The sequence below is a fragment of the Meleagris gallopavo genome, chromosome 8 (genome assembly GCF_000146605.3).
Source record: "Meleagris gallopavo isolate NT-WF06-2002-E0010 breed Aviagen turkey brand Nicholas breeding stock chromosome 8, Turkey_5.1, whole genome shotgun sequence".
NCBI classification, from domain to species: Eukaryota; Metazoa; Chordata; class Aves; order Galliformes; family Phasianidae; genus Meleagris; species Meleagris gallopavo.
Window position 1 is genome coordinate 9,298,084 of NC_015018.2, and position 12,795 is coordinate 9,310,878.

Consider the following 12,795-nt stretch of genomic DNA (forward strand, 5'->3'; position numbering starts at 1 on the left):
TAAAAAAAACTTACATCTACTGCAAATTAACATGTGACATTATTGAAAGCATAAACCTATGACTTGCAGGCTGAAGCATGAGCTGCAAACAGAATCATAAAAAATATAGGAACTTGACACCACAGTAACAAGAGACTTTATAAGTGTTCTACAGGAAACCAATAAAACATAAATGCAAAAAGTCTTAACCATACTCCAAAGCATTCTCACAACCGGCATTTCACAAGTTTTCTTTATCACTAGCAGAAAAAAGACAAAGACTAAAAGAGCAAAAATAAAATCAAACCAAATCTAAGGACAACGTTTCCTAACAAATACCTTTTTATGTGCTGGCAAAGTGATATTCAAGTTGCAAACAGCTGTTTGTGGCAGTCCTTTGGTAGTCTTTGGTTCTTTCAAAAACGATAATCGACCACAGGGCTCTTGGCTGGTGTCTCTTACCTATAAAATAAATGTTAGTAATTTGCAATAATTCACATATACAGGGGAGGTTTCTGATGGGTTTCTCAGTGTCCTTTCACAAGAACCTATCTAATGTTAGCAAGCTGGGGCTCGGTCTCCTCTCTGAGCAAGAGAAAAAGAATTAACATAAATGAGTTACATCAGCCTGAAGCTTCCTGAATAGAAATAAGCTCCTGAAATCCATGTAAGAAAAGATGCTGGGTGAGACCAACCAGATAGCAATGTCCTAGTATAAAAATGAGTACATTTTCAGCTCACCTTCATTTTTCTCCGCAATGTTTTGCACTTGTGTTCAAAACCTACTTGTTTATATTTTTTTCTCAAAAAAACAAGGCTAACAAAAGTTTGCATCCTTTCATGGTAATTTAGAAGTGAAGAGTTTCCATGCGTATTTTGGGGATTGTTCTGCTGTACCTCTTCTTAGTCCTGGGACACAGTGATCTAACACTGCTATTGTGGAGCTCTAACTCATACGGTTTTGTTAGAAGTTTGAGAGTCCTTATGATGAGTTTTCTGATCCTAGCTCTGTCATGCATCTTGTGGCTTCACGCATCTCCACACTATTCACATATTAAACAATGACACTCACATCCTTGGGGTTAGTCCTATCTGGCTGAAAAAGTGTTAGGGAAAAAATAAAGATCTCAGCAGATTTAGTTGGCTTGTTTTGCTTTTACCTTGATAGAGAATGGCAGTCTATTTTCTTTGAAAGCGTAAAAATTAAAAACAAGCTGCTGTCCTCCTTTAGTCAAAGGGGCAAGATTTCCATAGCAATCAACGTAAATAGGCTTTCCTTCCAGAACCTATCAAAGTAATAAAAGTCAATAAAATCTCTTTTCACAGTAGATCCACGCAAGTAAATATAGCATTATTTCCCCCATCAGAGTTCCTGAGTTTAGCATTAACCCCTATTCAGAGTAAATGACACACAAAGTCAGTGGGCATTATTGCAAGGTATTTTGAGTGCTGGAAGTTTGAGAAACTGCTACGTGAGCAGCTTTTCTTCAAGAGACACTGTGTTGGTGCCCAAGTATTCACCACAGACCAGCTCTACCTGTAAAAGCACGTCTGTGAAATTGGCTACCAGAGGTGTGAAATTGGTGAGAAAGAACTGAATGTCAATTTTCTTCAAAACCTTAAGTTACTTGATACAACAGGTGCGAAACCACTTCAGACTAGCATCCATTTGGGGCTCATCCTCATGCTTTCTCCACTTATTCTCTCTTGATATCATCTCAATAATTTTTTTTTTTTTTTACATAGTCTTGCTGTGAATCTTTATTTAATTGAGTTTACAGTGGCTTTTGTAGGACCTACTGCCATTTGGAAAACACACAATCTGTTCACAAGGAGGAAGCCAGCTGTAAGAAATATACCTCAATGTCTTTGCTTCTTGCAACTTCTTCAAAATTCTCTTGTTGCTCCAAAGTTTTGTCCACTTTGTCATCAGTCATGCAGAAGCAACGCAAATTGGATTCTACAGGGTCATTCATTTTGGCAAATATAACAAACTTTGCCATGTAAGGAACGCATATTAATTCTCTGTAAAGCTGCGTTGCCAGCCCAACAGTCTCTAGTACTTGATGGCAGTCTGCAAGCCAAAATCTGAATGGGAAAAAGGAAATTGTTAAATCAACTCTTTATTATGTTCAAACACAAGCCCTAAAAAAGAAAGCATGACCTATGATTTTCTGTCTGCTTTGCATGTGTGCTGTCCCTTCAGATATCCCAAAGCTGTGATTTTTCTACTATTTTCAATAGAGCCTTAAACATTCAAAAATGTGAACACCTAGCAGTGAAAGGTTAATATTTTTACTTGTCTCTTTCTATGTAAGCTGTTCTTGTGAAGCAAAACTGTGCAAACAGTATATTTTTGTGACCATATGCTATGTATATTGCATCTTGCTGGCGTTTCACTGTACATTTGATTGTTAGGAAATCTTTGCCTATAAAGCTTCTTTAATGTATGATGTATGTAACACATACATACAAAAAAATCATATTTCCCACCTAGACTGACTCCAAATAAGCCCATAGTTAAGTTTCTCAAAGAGATATTATACTATAATTTTCTCCTGGTAAGATTAAGAGCTTGATAACAACTTTGATAAAACTCAGAAATATTTTCATCTGTAGTTCATACAAGTCTTCCTTCAATATTACAGTCCTAACACATTTGGTTTGTTCAGCCATTTGCTCCCTCTATAAAGCTCCTTATAGATGCAAATACTATGCACCAAATGATAAACTCTTTACCTGGCATACAAATTTTCTCCCCCAGGATGTGTGATTTCTACTGAATGTCTCCATACATCATGCAAATCCACTACGTCCATTGCAATTCATTTAAAACTTTGATTTTTTTTTTTCCCCACAAGTGATATTTTTGTGAAAGGAATTTCACATGGTCTTCAACTAAAAAGCCAAGGGCCAGAAATTGAACCCCTTTTGCATTTTAAGCAAATATACTTTTATGAGTCCTCCATATTCTTTTACTGAACGACCATTTAAAACTTCCCTCTTTTGTTGCTGTTTGCAGAAAAACAAACCCATGTGTGGCATTGCAACCTTTAGCAAAACAGCATGTGTGACTGCCAGGAGACATCTCCCAGCAGAAAAAGCCAAGACAAAACTTCATGTGCAACCTTAAGTGTCTAGTGTGCTGATACACAGTGACAAAGAAGCATCTGGTTCATTATCGCTTCATCAGTCTTGTAAAAGTCTTAGTGAAAGCAGAAAAAAACCAAACCCATCATCATCATAAATAACCCCTTCCCTCCCATTTTCACAACAATGTACACTGTTAATCAAGGAACACTATTCCCTGGTGGCATTTGACAAATTCTGCTACCTTACCTGGCTGAAACATTGGTTGTGAAGGAGACACAATCATTAGAAAACGTCAATGGAGTCGTGCCTGTGATGTCCTCCCATTGCGCAGGTGAAGTACCTCCTGTGTAAATATAAACCATAGAGATATTTTCTTTCAAACATCAAGCAAATGCAGACTACGTAGAACATTTCTGTCTTTGCATTCACACAGTAAATGACAGCACAGACTATCATGTTTTCCAACAGGTGAACTACATGTTACAGATTTAACGTATGTTAAATACCAGGAAATGGTGTGATGTCAGCAAGCTACATTCCCTACAGTCAATAGCAAAAATCTCCCTTTGATATCAGAATATCTGGCTAGGCCAGAATTACTTTGGCAAACTAATTTATTGATAACTACATGTAATAGTCGGGGTTGAAATTCTTTGTGCTAGCTAAATATAAAGGAGTATTTATTATCTGTTGTCCAGAGTTCTTTTAAAATATCATGAGACAAGACTAAAAGCCTAGGGAACAAGTGAGAGGCTTTCAGATGACCTGAGCTGGCTTTGCCCAGAGGAATGGATCTGAAATCTTCGGGACCAACCAACCTCCCGTTACTGGAAGGCAGAACTTATATGGCTATACGAGTGGGTACAGAGGCACTGTTGCCAGAGAAGCCTTTGCAAAGAGCATGATTTTCTCTAACCTGTAATGCTACATAAAAGTCGAAGGCTGGGCGTCGTGTCTCCTTTGTACCCATTGGTTACACCTTCTCCTGATGGAGGTGGCACAGGAATTGTCATGGTTATTGGCTTATGAAATTTTCTTCTTCTTGGCTCCACAGTGACAATGGGACTGAAAGTTGCTTTGTTTCCAAGGATTTTTTTAACAATCTCCTCTGGAACTGGTTGAGCCTGTCAACATAGAGAAAATAGTTTAAACAAGAGTTACAAATTGACTGTACACATGCAGAACTGTTTTTCAACAGATAACTTCATTTTCCTTCAATTTTCTCCAGACTTTTATTTCATCTTTCCCTAGGTTTTCCCAATTTCATCTTCTCCTATAGCTCTCGTGTGATTAGTAGTAGAATTCATACTTCAGTATTATTATTAAAAGCCCACTTGTGATTTCCTAAGAACTAACTTGTTGATAAAAGCTATAAATCTCAGAGGGCTGTCTGTAGTTTTTGCTGAGAGGTTTTCAGAGCTTGCTTGTTTGAAATTTACTGTGATGGGAGGCATCACAGAAAATTTCAAAATGCAAGAGCAGACTTATTGTGTTAGGAGGGTCTTGAGAGGTGAGGACTAAACACACTCTCTCAGATGCTGAAGAGTTCTCACATCTTTTTGTGCACAAAAACCATGCACAAGAAGAACACCATGTACTCCTGATTTGCCTTTGTCCTCAGTGCTTCATATGCTATTTTGCTATCAATTATTAGTAAAGAAATATTTGAGTCAAATTTATACAGAATACAAATAGTTGCCTTAAGCTGAGCTGTAAGTGATTTTCAGACTTTCCATGTCCATTTTTGTACCTTCAGAGATTTCTTAACTTTTCATAGGTAGAAAAAAAGAACAAGTACGGGAAGAAATGCTGTAGAATTTTAGCAGTTTTTGTTATGTAAGATTTGAACTCAGAACTAACAGAAATGGGTTTTTGCAATTGCTTTTTTAAATAAATAAATTCAACTCCCTATTTCAATCAGGTTGAACTGTAACTTGCTGCATTATTTCAAGTACACAATGTATTGATATTCAAAGAATAAGTGGTCATATTGCAATTTCAGCAGCGATAAGACTGCATATGGAGATGATGTGTTTCCTTCACTCCAGCTACCTCTGGAAAGACAACTGAAGAACAGTAATAGCAGAGCTTCCAGTTACTGAGGATTAATAGTCTTTCTTTGAAATATTGTTAGCAGATGAGAAATGTTGCAGAGTATGAGGGAAGGCTGAGTAATCTGTGTTGAGCATGGGGAAAAGAAGACTGAGTGGGGATCTGGTAAATGTTTATAAATATCTAAAGGGAGATGGAAGGCAAATGGATGAGGCCAGGCTCTTCTTGGGGGTGCACAGTGATAGAAATAAGGTGTAACAGCCTAAAACTCAAACACAGGAAGTTCTATACAAACATGCAGAATAACTTTACATTAGGGGTGACAGCACTGGAACAGATTGTCCAGAGGGGTTGTGGAATCTCCTTCTATGGAGATTTCCAAGACCTGTCTGGACACCTACCTGTGTGACCTATTGTAGGGTACCTCCTTTGGCAAGGGGGTTGTACTCAACGATTTCTTGAGGTCCCTTCCAACCCCTGCAATCATGTGATTTCCAAGCACTGGGATTCAAACCAGCATCCCTGTTTCATGAACCCATCACACTCATCGGGTTATTAAATAATTTAAGCAATAATCAACAGAACTCAATGAAAAGATATATTCTACAAAGTATTTCTCCACTTTCAGGCAGTTTGTTCAAGGACAGGTCAAGCAATTTGCTCCTTCCAGATTTCATCCATTGCTAGAAACACCAGAAGTGAATGTCCTAAGCTACAACAGATATATATAGCATGTACATAGCAGCCACTTAGCTCACAGGAGACTGCCACTAAGGCTTGTTGTGGTTCCAGACCTTTGCCTATTCTCTCCATCCTTCAGATGTTAAGTGATATCCAGGTGACAATAAAAGAGGAGCTGGGTTTTTGCCACACAGTGGAGGACTATCCTTTACCCACAACAGGGGAGCACAGAGTGTGCACAGGTGACAAGACGATGAAGGCACCCTTACCTGGAGTCCCACACGGATTCTTTTGGTTAGAGCACCCTCGGGGAAGGACGCCTGGACACGTGGCACCGTTGTGCTGCTCAGCACGCCGCCCTCTGGGCCAATCTGGTTACTTTCTTGCTTGATTCGTGAAACTACTGCAAAGTACTGAGGGAAATCCTTCGTGACAATCCTACAGATACGCTTCTTCTCTAGCTCCTCAATGCTGTCCAGCTCTGGAGAGAGAAGACAGGTAAAACAGGCTCATATCAGATACATCTACCAGCTTGCAAGGTTTTTAACTTGCATTTAAATCTTGAGAACATTTTAAAAATTTATTTACTATAGGAAAAACAAACACAACAGTGCTATTAATTATCAAGCATTCATTGGTTTGCTCTGGGAACTTTTGCATGTATCTTGACTATGAAAGCCCTCATCACTGGACACACAGATATGTCAGGGCACTGAAGCACGTGACAGCTGCCCTGGGATAGCAGGTTGGTCACTAGAGCCCACTGGAGCTCTGAGATGCAGAGGAGACTGTCAAGCTTCTTTCCTCTCTCATTTACATCTGGAAGCAGAGAAGTAATCTAATCTTTCTGAGCAAACTTTCCAGAGATGTTTATTTCCTACCTCCTCCCTCACAGCTCTGGCACACAGAAAATTGCAGGCAGTTCATGAACAAACTGTACACCAAGTGTAAAGACACCTGGAACAGAAACATGTCAGCAGTAAGGAGAGCCCAGTGCCACATTCCCAGCACGTAGGGTCACCAGGGCGCAGAAAGGGGCATGGAATATCCACTCATAGCAATTAAGTAGATCTTATGTAAGTATGTGCACAGAGGAAAACTGTGATGTGTGACAGCTATGAAACTGTAGGTATGTGTATATATATCCCCTAATGAAATCTCCGTGATACAGACACTATTTACAAATGCAGGTAATTGCATGACTGTCATGCATTTCTCGTGTAATTTTCTTGCACTTTACCTTCTTAGATATTTTAACTGGGCTTTCCTCCAGCACTCTACAAGATCCCACTCTTATTTTCCTCCTTAAAGAAGTACCATGATTCTAAAGAAGAAAGTTCACTGCTCAAAAGATGACATTTCTACCAGATGCAGTAAGAGAAAGCTGGAGAACCAAAATAAGTACTATGACAATAGACACTTGTACAATTATTTATTTGGCTGAGACATTTTCCTCCTTTGAGCACGTAAGCTCAATTACAAGTCCAAAAAATTTGAATATAAATTTGGTAAAATGTCAAGTTTTCCATTTTAAAACCTTCAACGGCTAATTTGGATTAATTGCTCAGTGTTGCTGTGGATCATACAAAGCTACCAGAAGAGGATAATTTCTTATCATAATGTCAGCTTCCATTTACTTTGACTCAGAGATGATATCTGAAGCTCCCTAATGAATTAGGTATTCTGCCTGCAGCCTCTGGAAGCAATTGGCTTGTGGACAAACTGGATTCTTAAATTCCCAGGCAGGTATAATCTTGATTGGTAAATCCTGTATGTTCTTGTGTCAGTTGCTGGAGAATAAATGCACCGTAAAATGCTCACTGAGATAGAGGATAATTAAAATTCTCCTGCAGTAGAAATTTTTATATAGGAACATTTGAAAGCCCTTTGTAGCCTGGCAGGCACTCTCCTTTAGAAATTGAAGATGCACAGAGTGGCAAAACAACAGCCAGGCATGGCGAGGAGTTTGACCACATACATGGAAATTATGCTGGATATGTATGTAAGCTTTTACATGGATTTGCCCCCTAGCAAAACAAAGAAAGGAAGAAAAAAATAAAACAAAAAAAATGAGCAATCTTTAGCTGCCTCTCCACATGTGTAAAGAATGCAGCATTAGCATGACAGAATTAATGAAACAGGGACAACGCGGCTTGGGAGAAGTCACGTTTTCCAAACACACCTCATACATTTTACAGCTAGAGAAATACTCCATCATTACTGTTTTCCTCACCAGCTGATGCTTCATTACTGTGCAGCGCAGTTCAATTAAAAAACTGAAAGGTTTTGTTTGCTTATATTTAAGCCAGAGAGAAATACGCTATACACCTCATCTTACAGCAAAACAGAGAGAAACAAAGCAGAAAAGTAATGGCAGAATCGGGACCATTCTTCCAGTGTCATGCTCTGATATTGTGCTAATAGTCCAAAAAACACCTACTGCCTTTAAGTTTTGGTAGGTCAACAGAAGGGTACCATGCGTGCTCCTTGCAGAGGTCTTCTCCTACCACCCAAATATGATATGCTTATCCTAACTTAGCTGGTGGGAGTGAGTACCCAGAGATGAGGATGGAGGAAGGAAAGGAGAGAGAAAGGAAGATTGCTCCTATAGTCCCTTCAGCCCACACTGCCACTTGAGTGCTACAGGTCCTGGACAGGAGAGGAGAAGCCTAGTATTGTCCTCTAGGATCGGAGGGGGACCTCACATAGGCTAGCTCAGGTCAAGGACAGCAATCACACCAGTTTTGTCAGGTGAGAGCCAGCTGTGGATCAAATTAATTCCTTGTCTGATACTTTCTTTCTTACATTCAGGTAAAGTGTTTTCTGACTGCAAATGGAATTAGAGAAGTCCCAGAACACCTGTTTCATGACCTTCAAGGTATCTTTATGTGATCCAGGATCGTACTTCTCTTACTACGGCCATACAAGGAGTTTTGCTCACATCTAAAAAGCAAATCCCACAGTTATTTAGCAGACCAAACAGCTCTTGGAGTTTTGCAACCCTCCTACAGTTCTAGTTAGAGCAGAGCTGACCTTGTTACTGTGGAGACAGTGAAAGACTGAACAAACTTATGACACCAGTTTTCCCGGTAAGGAGACTTGCCCCTTCAGAAACTCTTGTAATAAAGACAAAACGCACAGGAGCAGTGCTCACATGGAAAATTACTGGAGATGGACAGATGCAAAAAGGAGAAGGGACAAAGATAAACAGAGAGCACTGAGTCTTAAAAATGCTGGCAAGTCACTCTCTCAGCTTCACTGTTTCCCATACAGAACTGGACACTTACAATACTACAGCTAACAAGGAAGTCTCATCTTCAAATGAGGCAATGTTCTTTACATACTCCTTTGCCTATTTTAGCAGTTTCTCATCTTGCTGTTCACAGCATGAGGTTTAACAGTGGTAAGTTTAAAAGCTTTTCTTGGAAACGTGGCAAAATCACTGCAGTGATTTATGGTGGTATTTTAAAATTCAAGCATAAACAAGGTCACTCTGGTCCTATCTGTAGATTTGAAGAAGTATCTATGCAAATACTCCTGCTTCACATCTGAACCCACAATGTGCAGCTGCAAGCATACTGTAGCCACAAATACATGCATTGCTTGGCTCACTCACTAGCTTGCAAATGTCCAAAGTTTAGCTACCCTGGTGTATGCATTTATGCCCAGTTTGTCTACAAGTACAGAAAGGCGCCTGTAAAAGGAGCAAAGAACGTAAAAAGAAAACAAACATTAGACCTAAAAGAAGACCTGATTAAATGTAACCTATTTATAAGACAGAGAGCTTTTTCATATATGTGTGTGTGTGTGTGTGTGTGTGTGTGTGTATATACACATATATTTTACTTGATTTTATTTTAAATAAATGTAGTAGAGGCAAGAGCTGTGAACTACTACCCTCACATCTGTAATCAAGCTCATTCTATTCCAAAAAGGAACCCATGTAATGCTGATGCAATACAGGGAACATTTGCCCAGGTACAGCACTATCTTCTAAAAAAAATTAATTAAACAGAATGAAATAAAATTAATCTAAACAGAAACCTGATGGTACCAAAGGAACTGACTCTTTTCATCACAATTTACTGCTCTTCCATGCTAATAAAAGCCAAGTTTTGCTATTATTTAATTCTACATTTAGTACCCTGAAGTATTGCCTCCTGTTCTGGATTATTGTGAGCCTGTGACGAGTTTTTCCAGCAGATGGTGCTGCTTCCAGTAAAGAACAGGCAGATTTTCAGTAGTCCCCACGGAGGGAAAGCAAAGATGTCCTCACTCTCATCCCCACTGGCTAAGCAGAGCAGGGAAAAGGACAATCAAACCAGAAAAGCAGACTGCATCTTTAAAAGTCAGCACATCAACGAGTCGAGAACACAAGTCTGACTGTGCTCCTTCCAAACAGACAGAAAGAACCAGTGAAACACAGCACATCTAACATGAAATAGAACAACTGCTTTTAAAAGAAAAAATGGCTATTCCTGCAGCATGTTACTTGGAGATGACTGTGCAGATGAATTTTTGTCCAGTGAGACATTAAATTTTTAGAAATTACTGAGCACCTAGATGATTACTTTTTGACTTCAGTTCAAAGATTGCTTCTGCCTCCAGATTTCATATCTGGAATCAACTTCTTCCAATGCCATGGCTTCTGAGATACAAAACACTGCTTCAGAGCCAAGTCTAACTGAGATATATTGCAACAATCCAGAAAAAAATAAGATTAAAAATGCTTGTAATTCTAGAAATCTGTATTTCATGTGAGCACTTGGAAATTTTTTTTAAATAGAAAAGGTCTCCTTTGAGCAGGACAGAATTTTTTCAAGGTCCTTGTACTATTTTAATGCAGGGGTTTTTGTTTCTTTCCCAATTAAAGGAGGATTTAGAGAAAATGAATTGAACAAGCAATCAACACAGTGCTCTGAATATGACTGCAGTATTTTTTGTCCTTTTTCTCTCATAAATGATTGTCTGTGTTGGTAGATTGTTTTTCTGTGGCTTGGAGTTTAAGATGCCCAGTGCCCGTGATACTTTCTGTGACTCACAGACCATACTTATGAGCACTAATTTCAAACAGCAGCACCCTGGAAGGCAAGAGCCACCTGAAGTCCTTAGAAGTTGTAATTTGGCTCCAAATTTTGAAGCTTATTATTTCAGGCTCTAAATACAGAAGACTGCATGACCACCTCACTCAAAGTGATTTTAATTATTTTCAATATGTGATTTTTCTATATGGCACTTCTGGGGACCTCCTTCATAAGCAATGTGAGTTGGAACACTTCAGAACAGTGCTTTGTGCCTACATTTCCTATTCCCAAACTGAACTCAACTCAGCTTGGAAAGCACACAAAGCAAATGAGCGAACTGTTAATCATTTCTGACTACCTCATCATGGACAAGGCACGGATACCTCACCCAAATGCCAAGCTTTTATTTCCTGTCTCGTATTCTAGTGCACAGAGAAGGAGCAGGCAGTGGTGAGATCTTTCTTTCAGAAAGGCTACTGCCTTCAATTCCGGAGCAGTTCTTACCCAAGCAATACCATCCTTGGTCATGCTTCACTGCTTTTAGGTACTTTTCTGTGACAAGGTTTATCACATTTTTCCAAACGCAGTGACCCAACATCTGCAGAACTTCTGCCTTAGTGCTTGTTGGTTCCATTATATTTACTGTACAGCTACATCAAGTAGTCATGTAATGAACACAACCTCCTCCTCTTTTTACATGCTTAGGTGCAGCTCAAGTAGTTCAAAGTGACAATACTACACTAGCCCATTCTGCAAATTCCTATCTCAGATATCCAGATTAGTAAAGATGCTAATCTCATATCTGAGATGCCCATGTTTCCAAAGCTCGCCTTTTACTGAGGCTGCACTCTTTAAACAAGGAAGGCCAAGACCAAAGGCAGAGCCGGCTCACAGATACTTATAGCTGCCATCCAAGACTGATCATTTACTTCAAACACTTCTGCCAATAATGGAAGAACTTTCCTGCAGCTTGTACCTCACTGCACCGTGACTTTCTGGAAGAGGTTATCCAGAGAAAATCCTGTGGATAAACCCTTATAGAAAATCGAAGTCCAAACTTCAGGCCATTTCATTCACAGTCAGATGCAAAGAGCTAGAGTAATGTTTTATCAATACAAGTGCTGAAAAATACTTGCTGGGAAAAGAAAGAAGTGGTGCCAAGGACTCTCCGCAGCCCCAGCCTGGCTTTGCTCATGACATGTCCGCAGGGACCATCTGTCACAGTATCTTCTTATGCACTGAGTACAGCTGAGCCCTCTCTTCTTCAGGGACTCTCACAAACATCAATATCCACAGAAAACAAGGGAGTCAGACTTCCCAGATGGACACTAAGGCAGCAGGTTGTGTATCTGTGGGAGATGACCTCTAACAATAGCGATTCTAAGAAGAATGGACTATAGGCTGAGGCCTGCATCTGTGGGAAAATTGAACTGATAGTTACCCTTGGCTTGGAATGACCTTCACATGGCCCCATCTGAGCTGAAGAAACACACTTACCTCCAGCTGGGATGTTATTCTCAACTCTGTGCTGTACAGCAACTGTGCAGCTTTGCTTAAACTTGGCACAACTTCAGACCAAAGCTTAAGATTTATTCTAGGATGTCTCCAGGCCAGTGCCGAACCATTTCTCTACGCAATCTTTCCATTTCTTTAATAGGTAACACACTGTATTCCCCTAAATCAGATATCCTCTGCACTGTTTTATTTTAGGTTACTTCAGTCTACTTACATTAGCAAGACTTAACAAAGGTAAGGCCTGCTAAAGCTGTGAGAAAATGTTTACCTTCATCCATGCCATTGAGTACTTCAGTTAAGTCTTCGTGCTTGCTGTCATACTGGTGCTCCTTCCATGTTTCACCATTTTCACTTCGAAGTACGATTAACTCTCTTTCCTTTCCTCGCATTGATCCAAAATGCGGGATTTCCACTATGACAGGACTAGACAAAAAAATAATCAAATTATTTT

At 39.5% G+C, this 12,795-nt stretch overlaps 1 protein-coding gene across 1 annotated transcript in view; it reads right to left on the reverse strand.

Annotated features, from left to right (window-relative positions):
- LOC100547889 (ankyrin-3) overlaps window positions 1-12,795 on the reverse strand; it is a 29,193-nt gene extending 16,398 nt beyond the window's left edge. The window contains exons 1-7 of the mRNA XM_019617488.1: window positions 12,613-12,795; window positions 6,075-6,286; window positions 3,989-4,196; window positions 3,319-3,415; window positions 1,839-2,067; window positions 1,140-1,265; window positions 319-441 (exon numbers count right to left, since the gene is read on the reverse strand). Coding sequence (XP_019473033.1) covers window positions 319-441; window positions 1,140-1,265; window positions 1,839-2,067; window positions 3,319-3,415; window positions 3,989-4,196; window positions 6,075-6,286; window positions 12,613-12,733 — 1,116 coding nt within the window. The 5' untranslated portion in view covers window positions 12,734-12,795. The remainder of the gene's footprint in view (window positions 1-318; window positions 442-1,139; window positions 1,266-1,838; window positions 2,068-3,318; window positions 3,416-3,988; window positions 4,197-6,074; window positions 6,287-12,612) is intronic.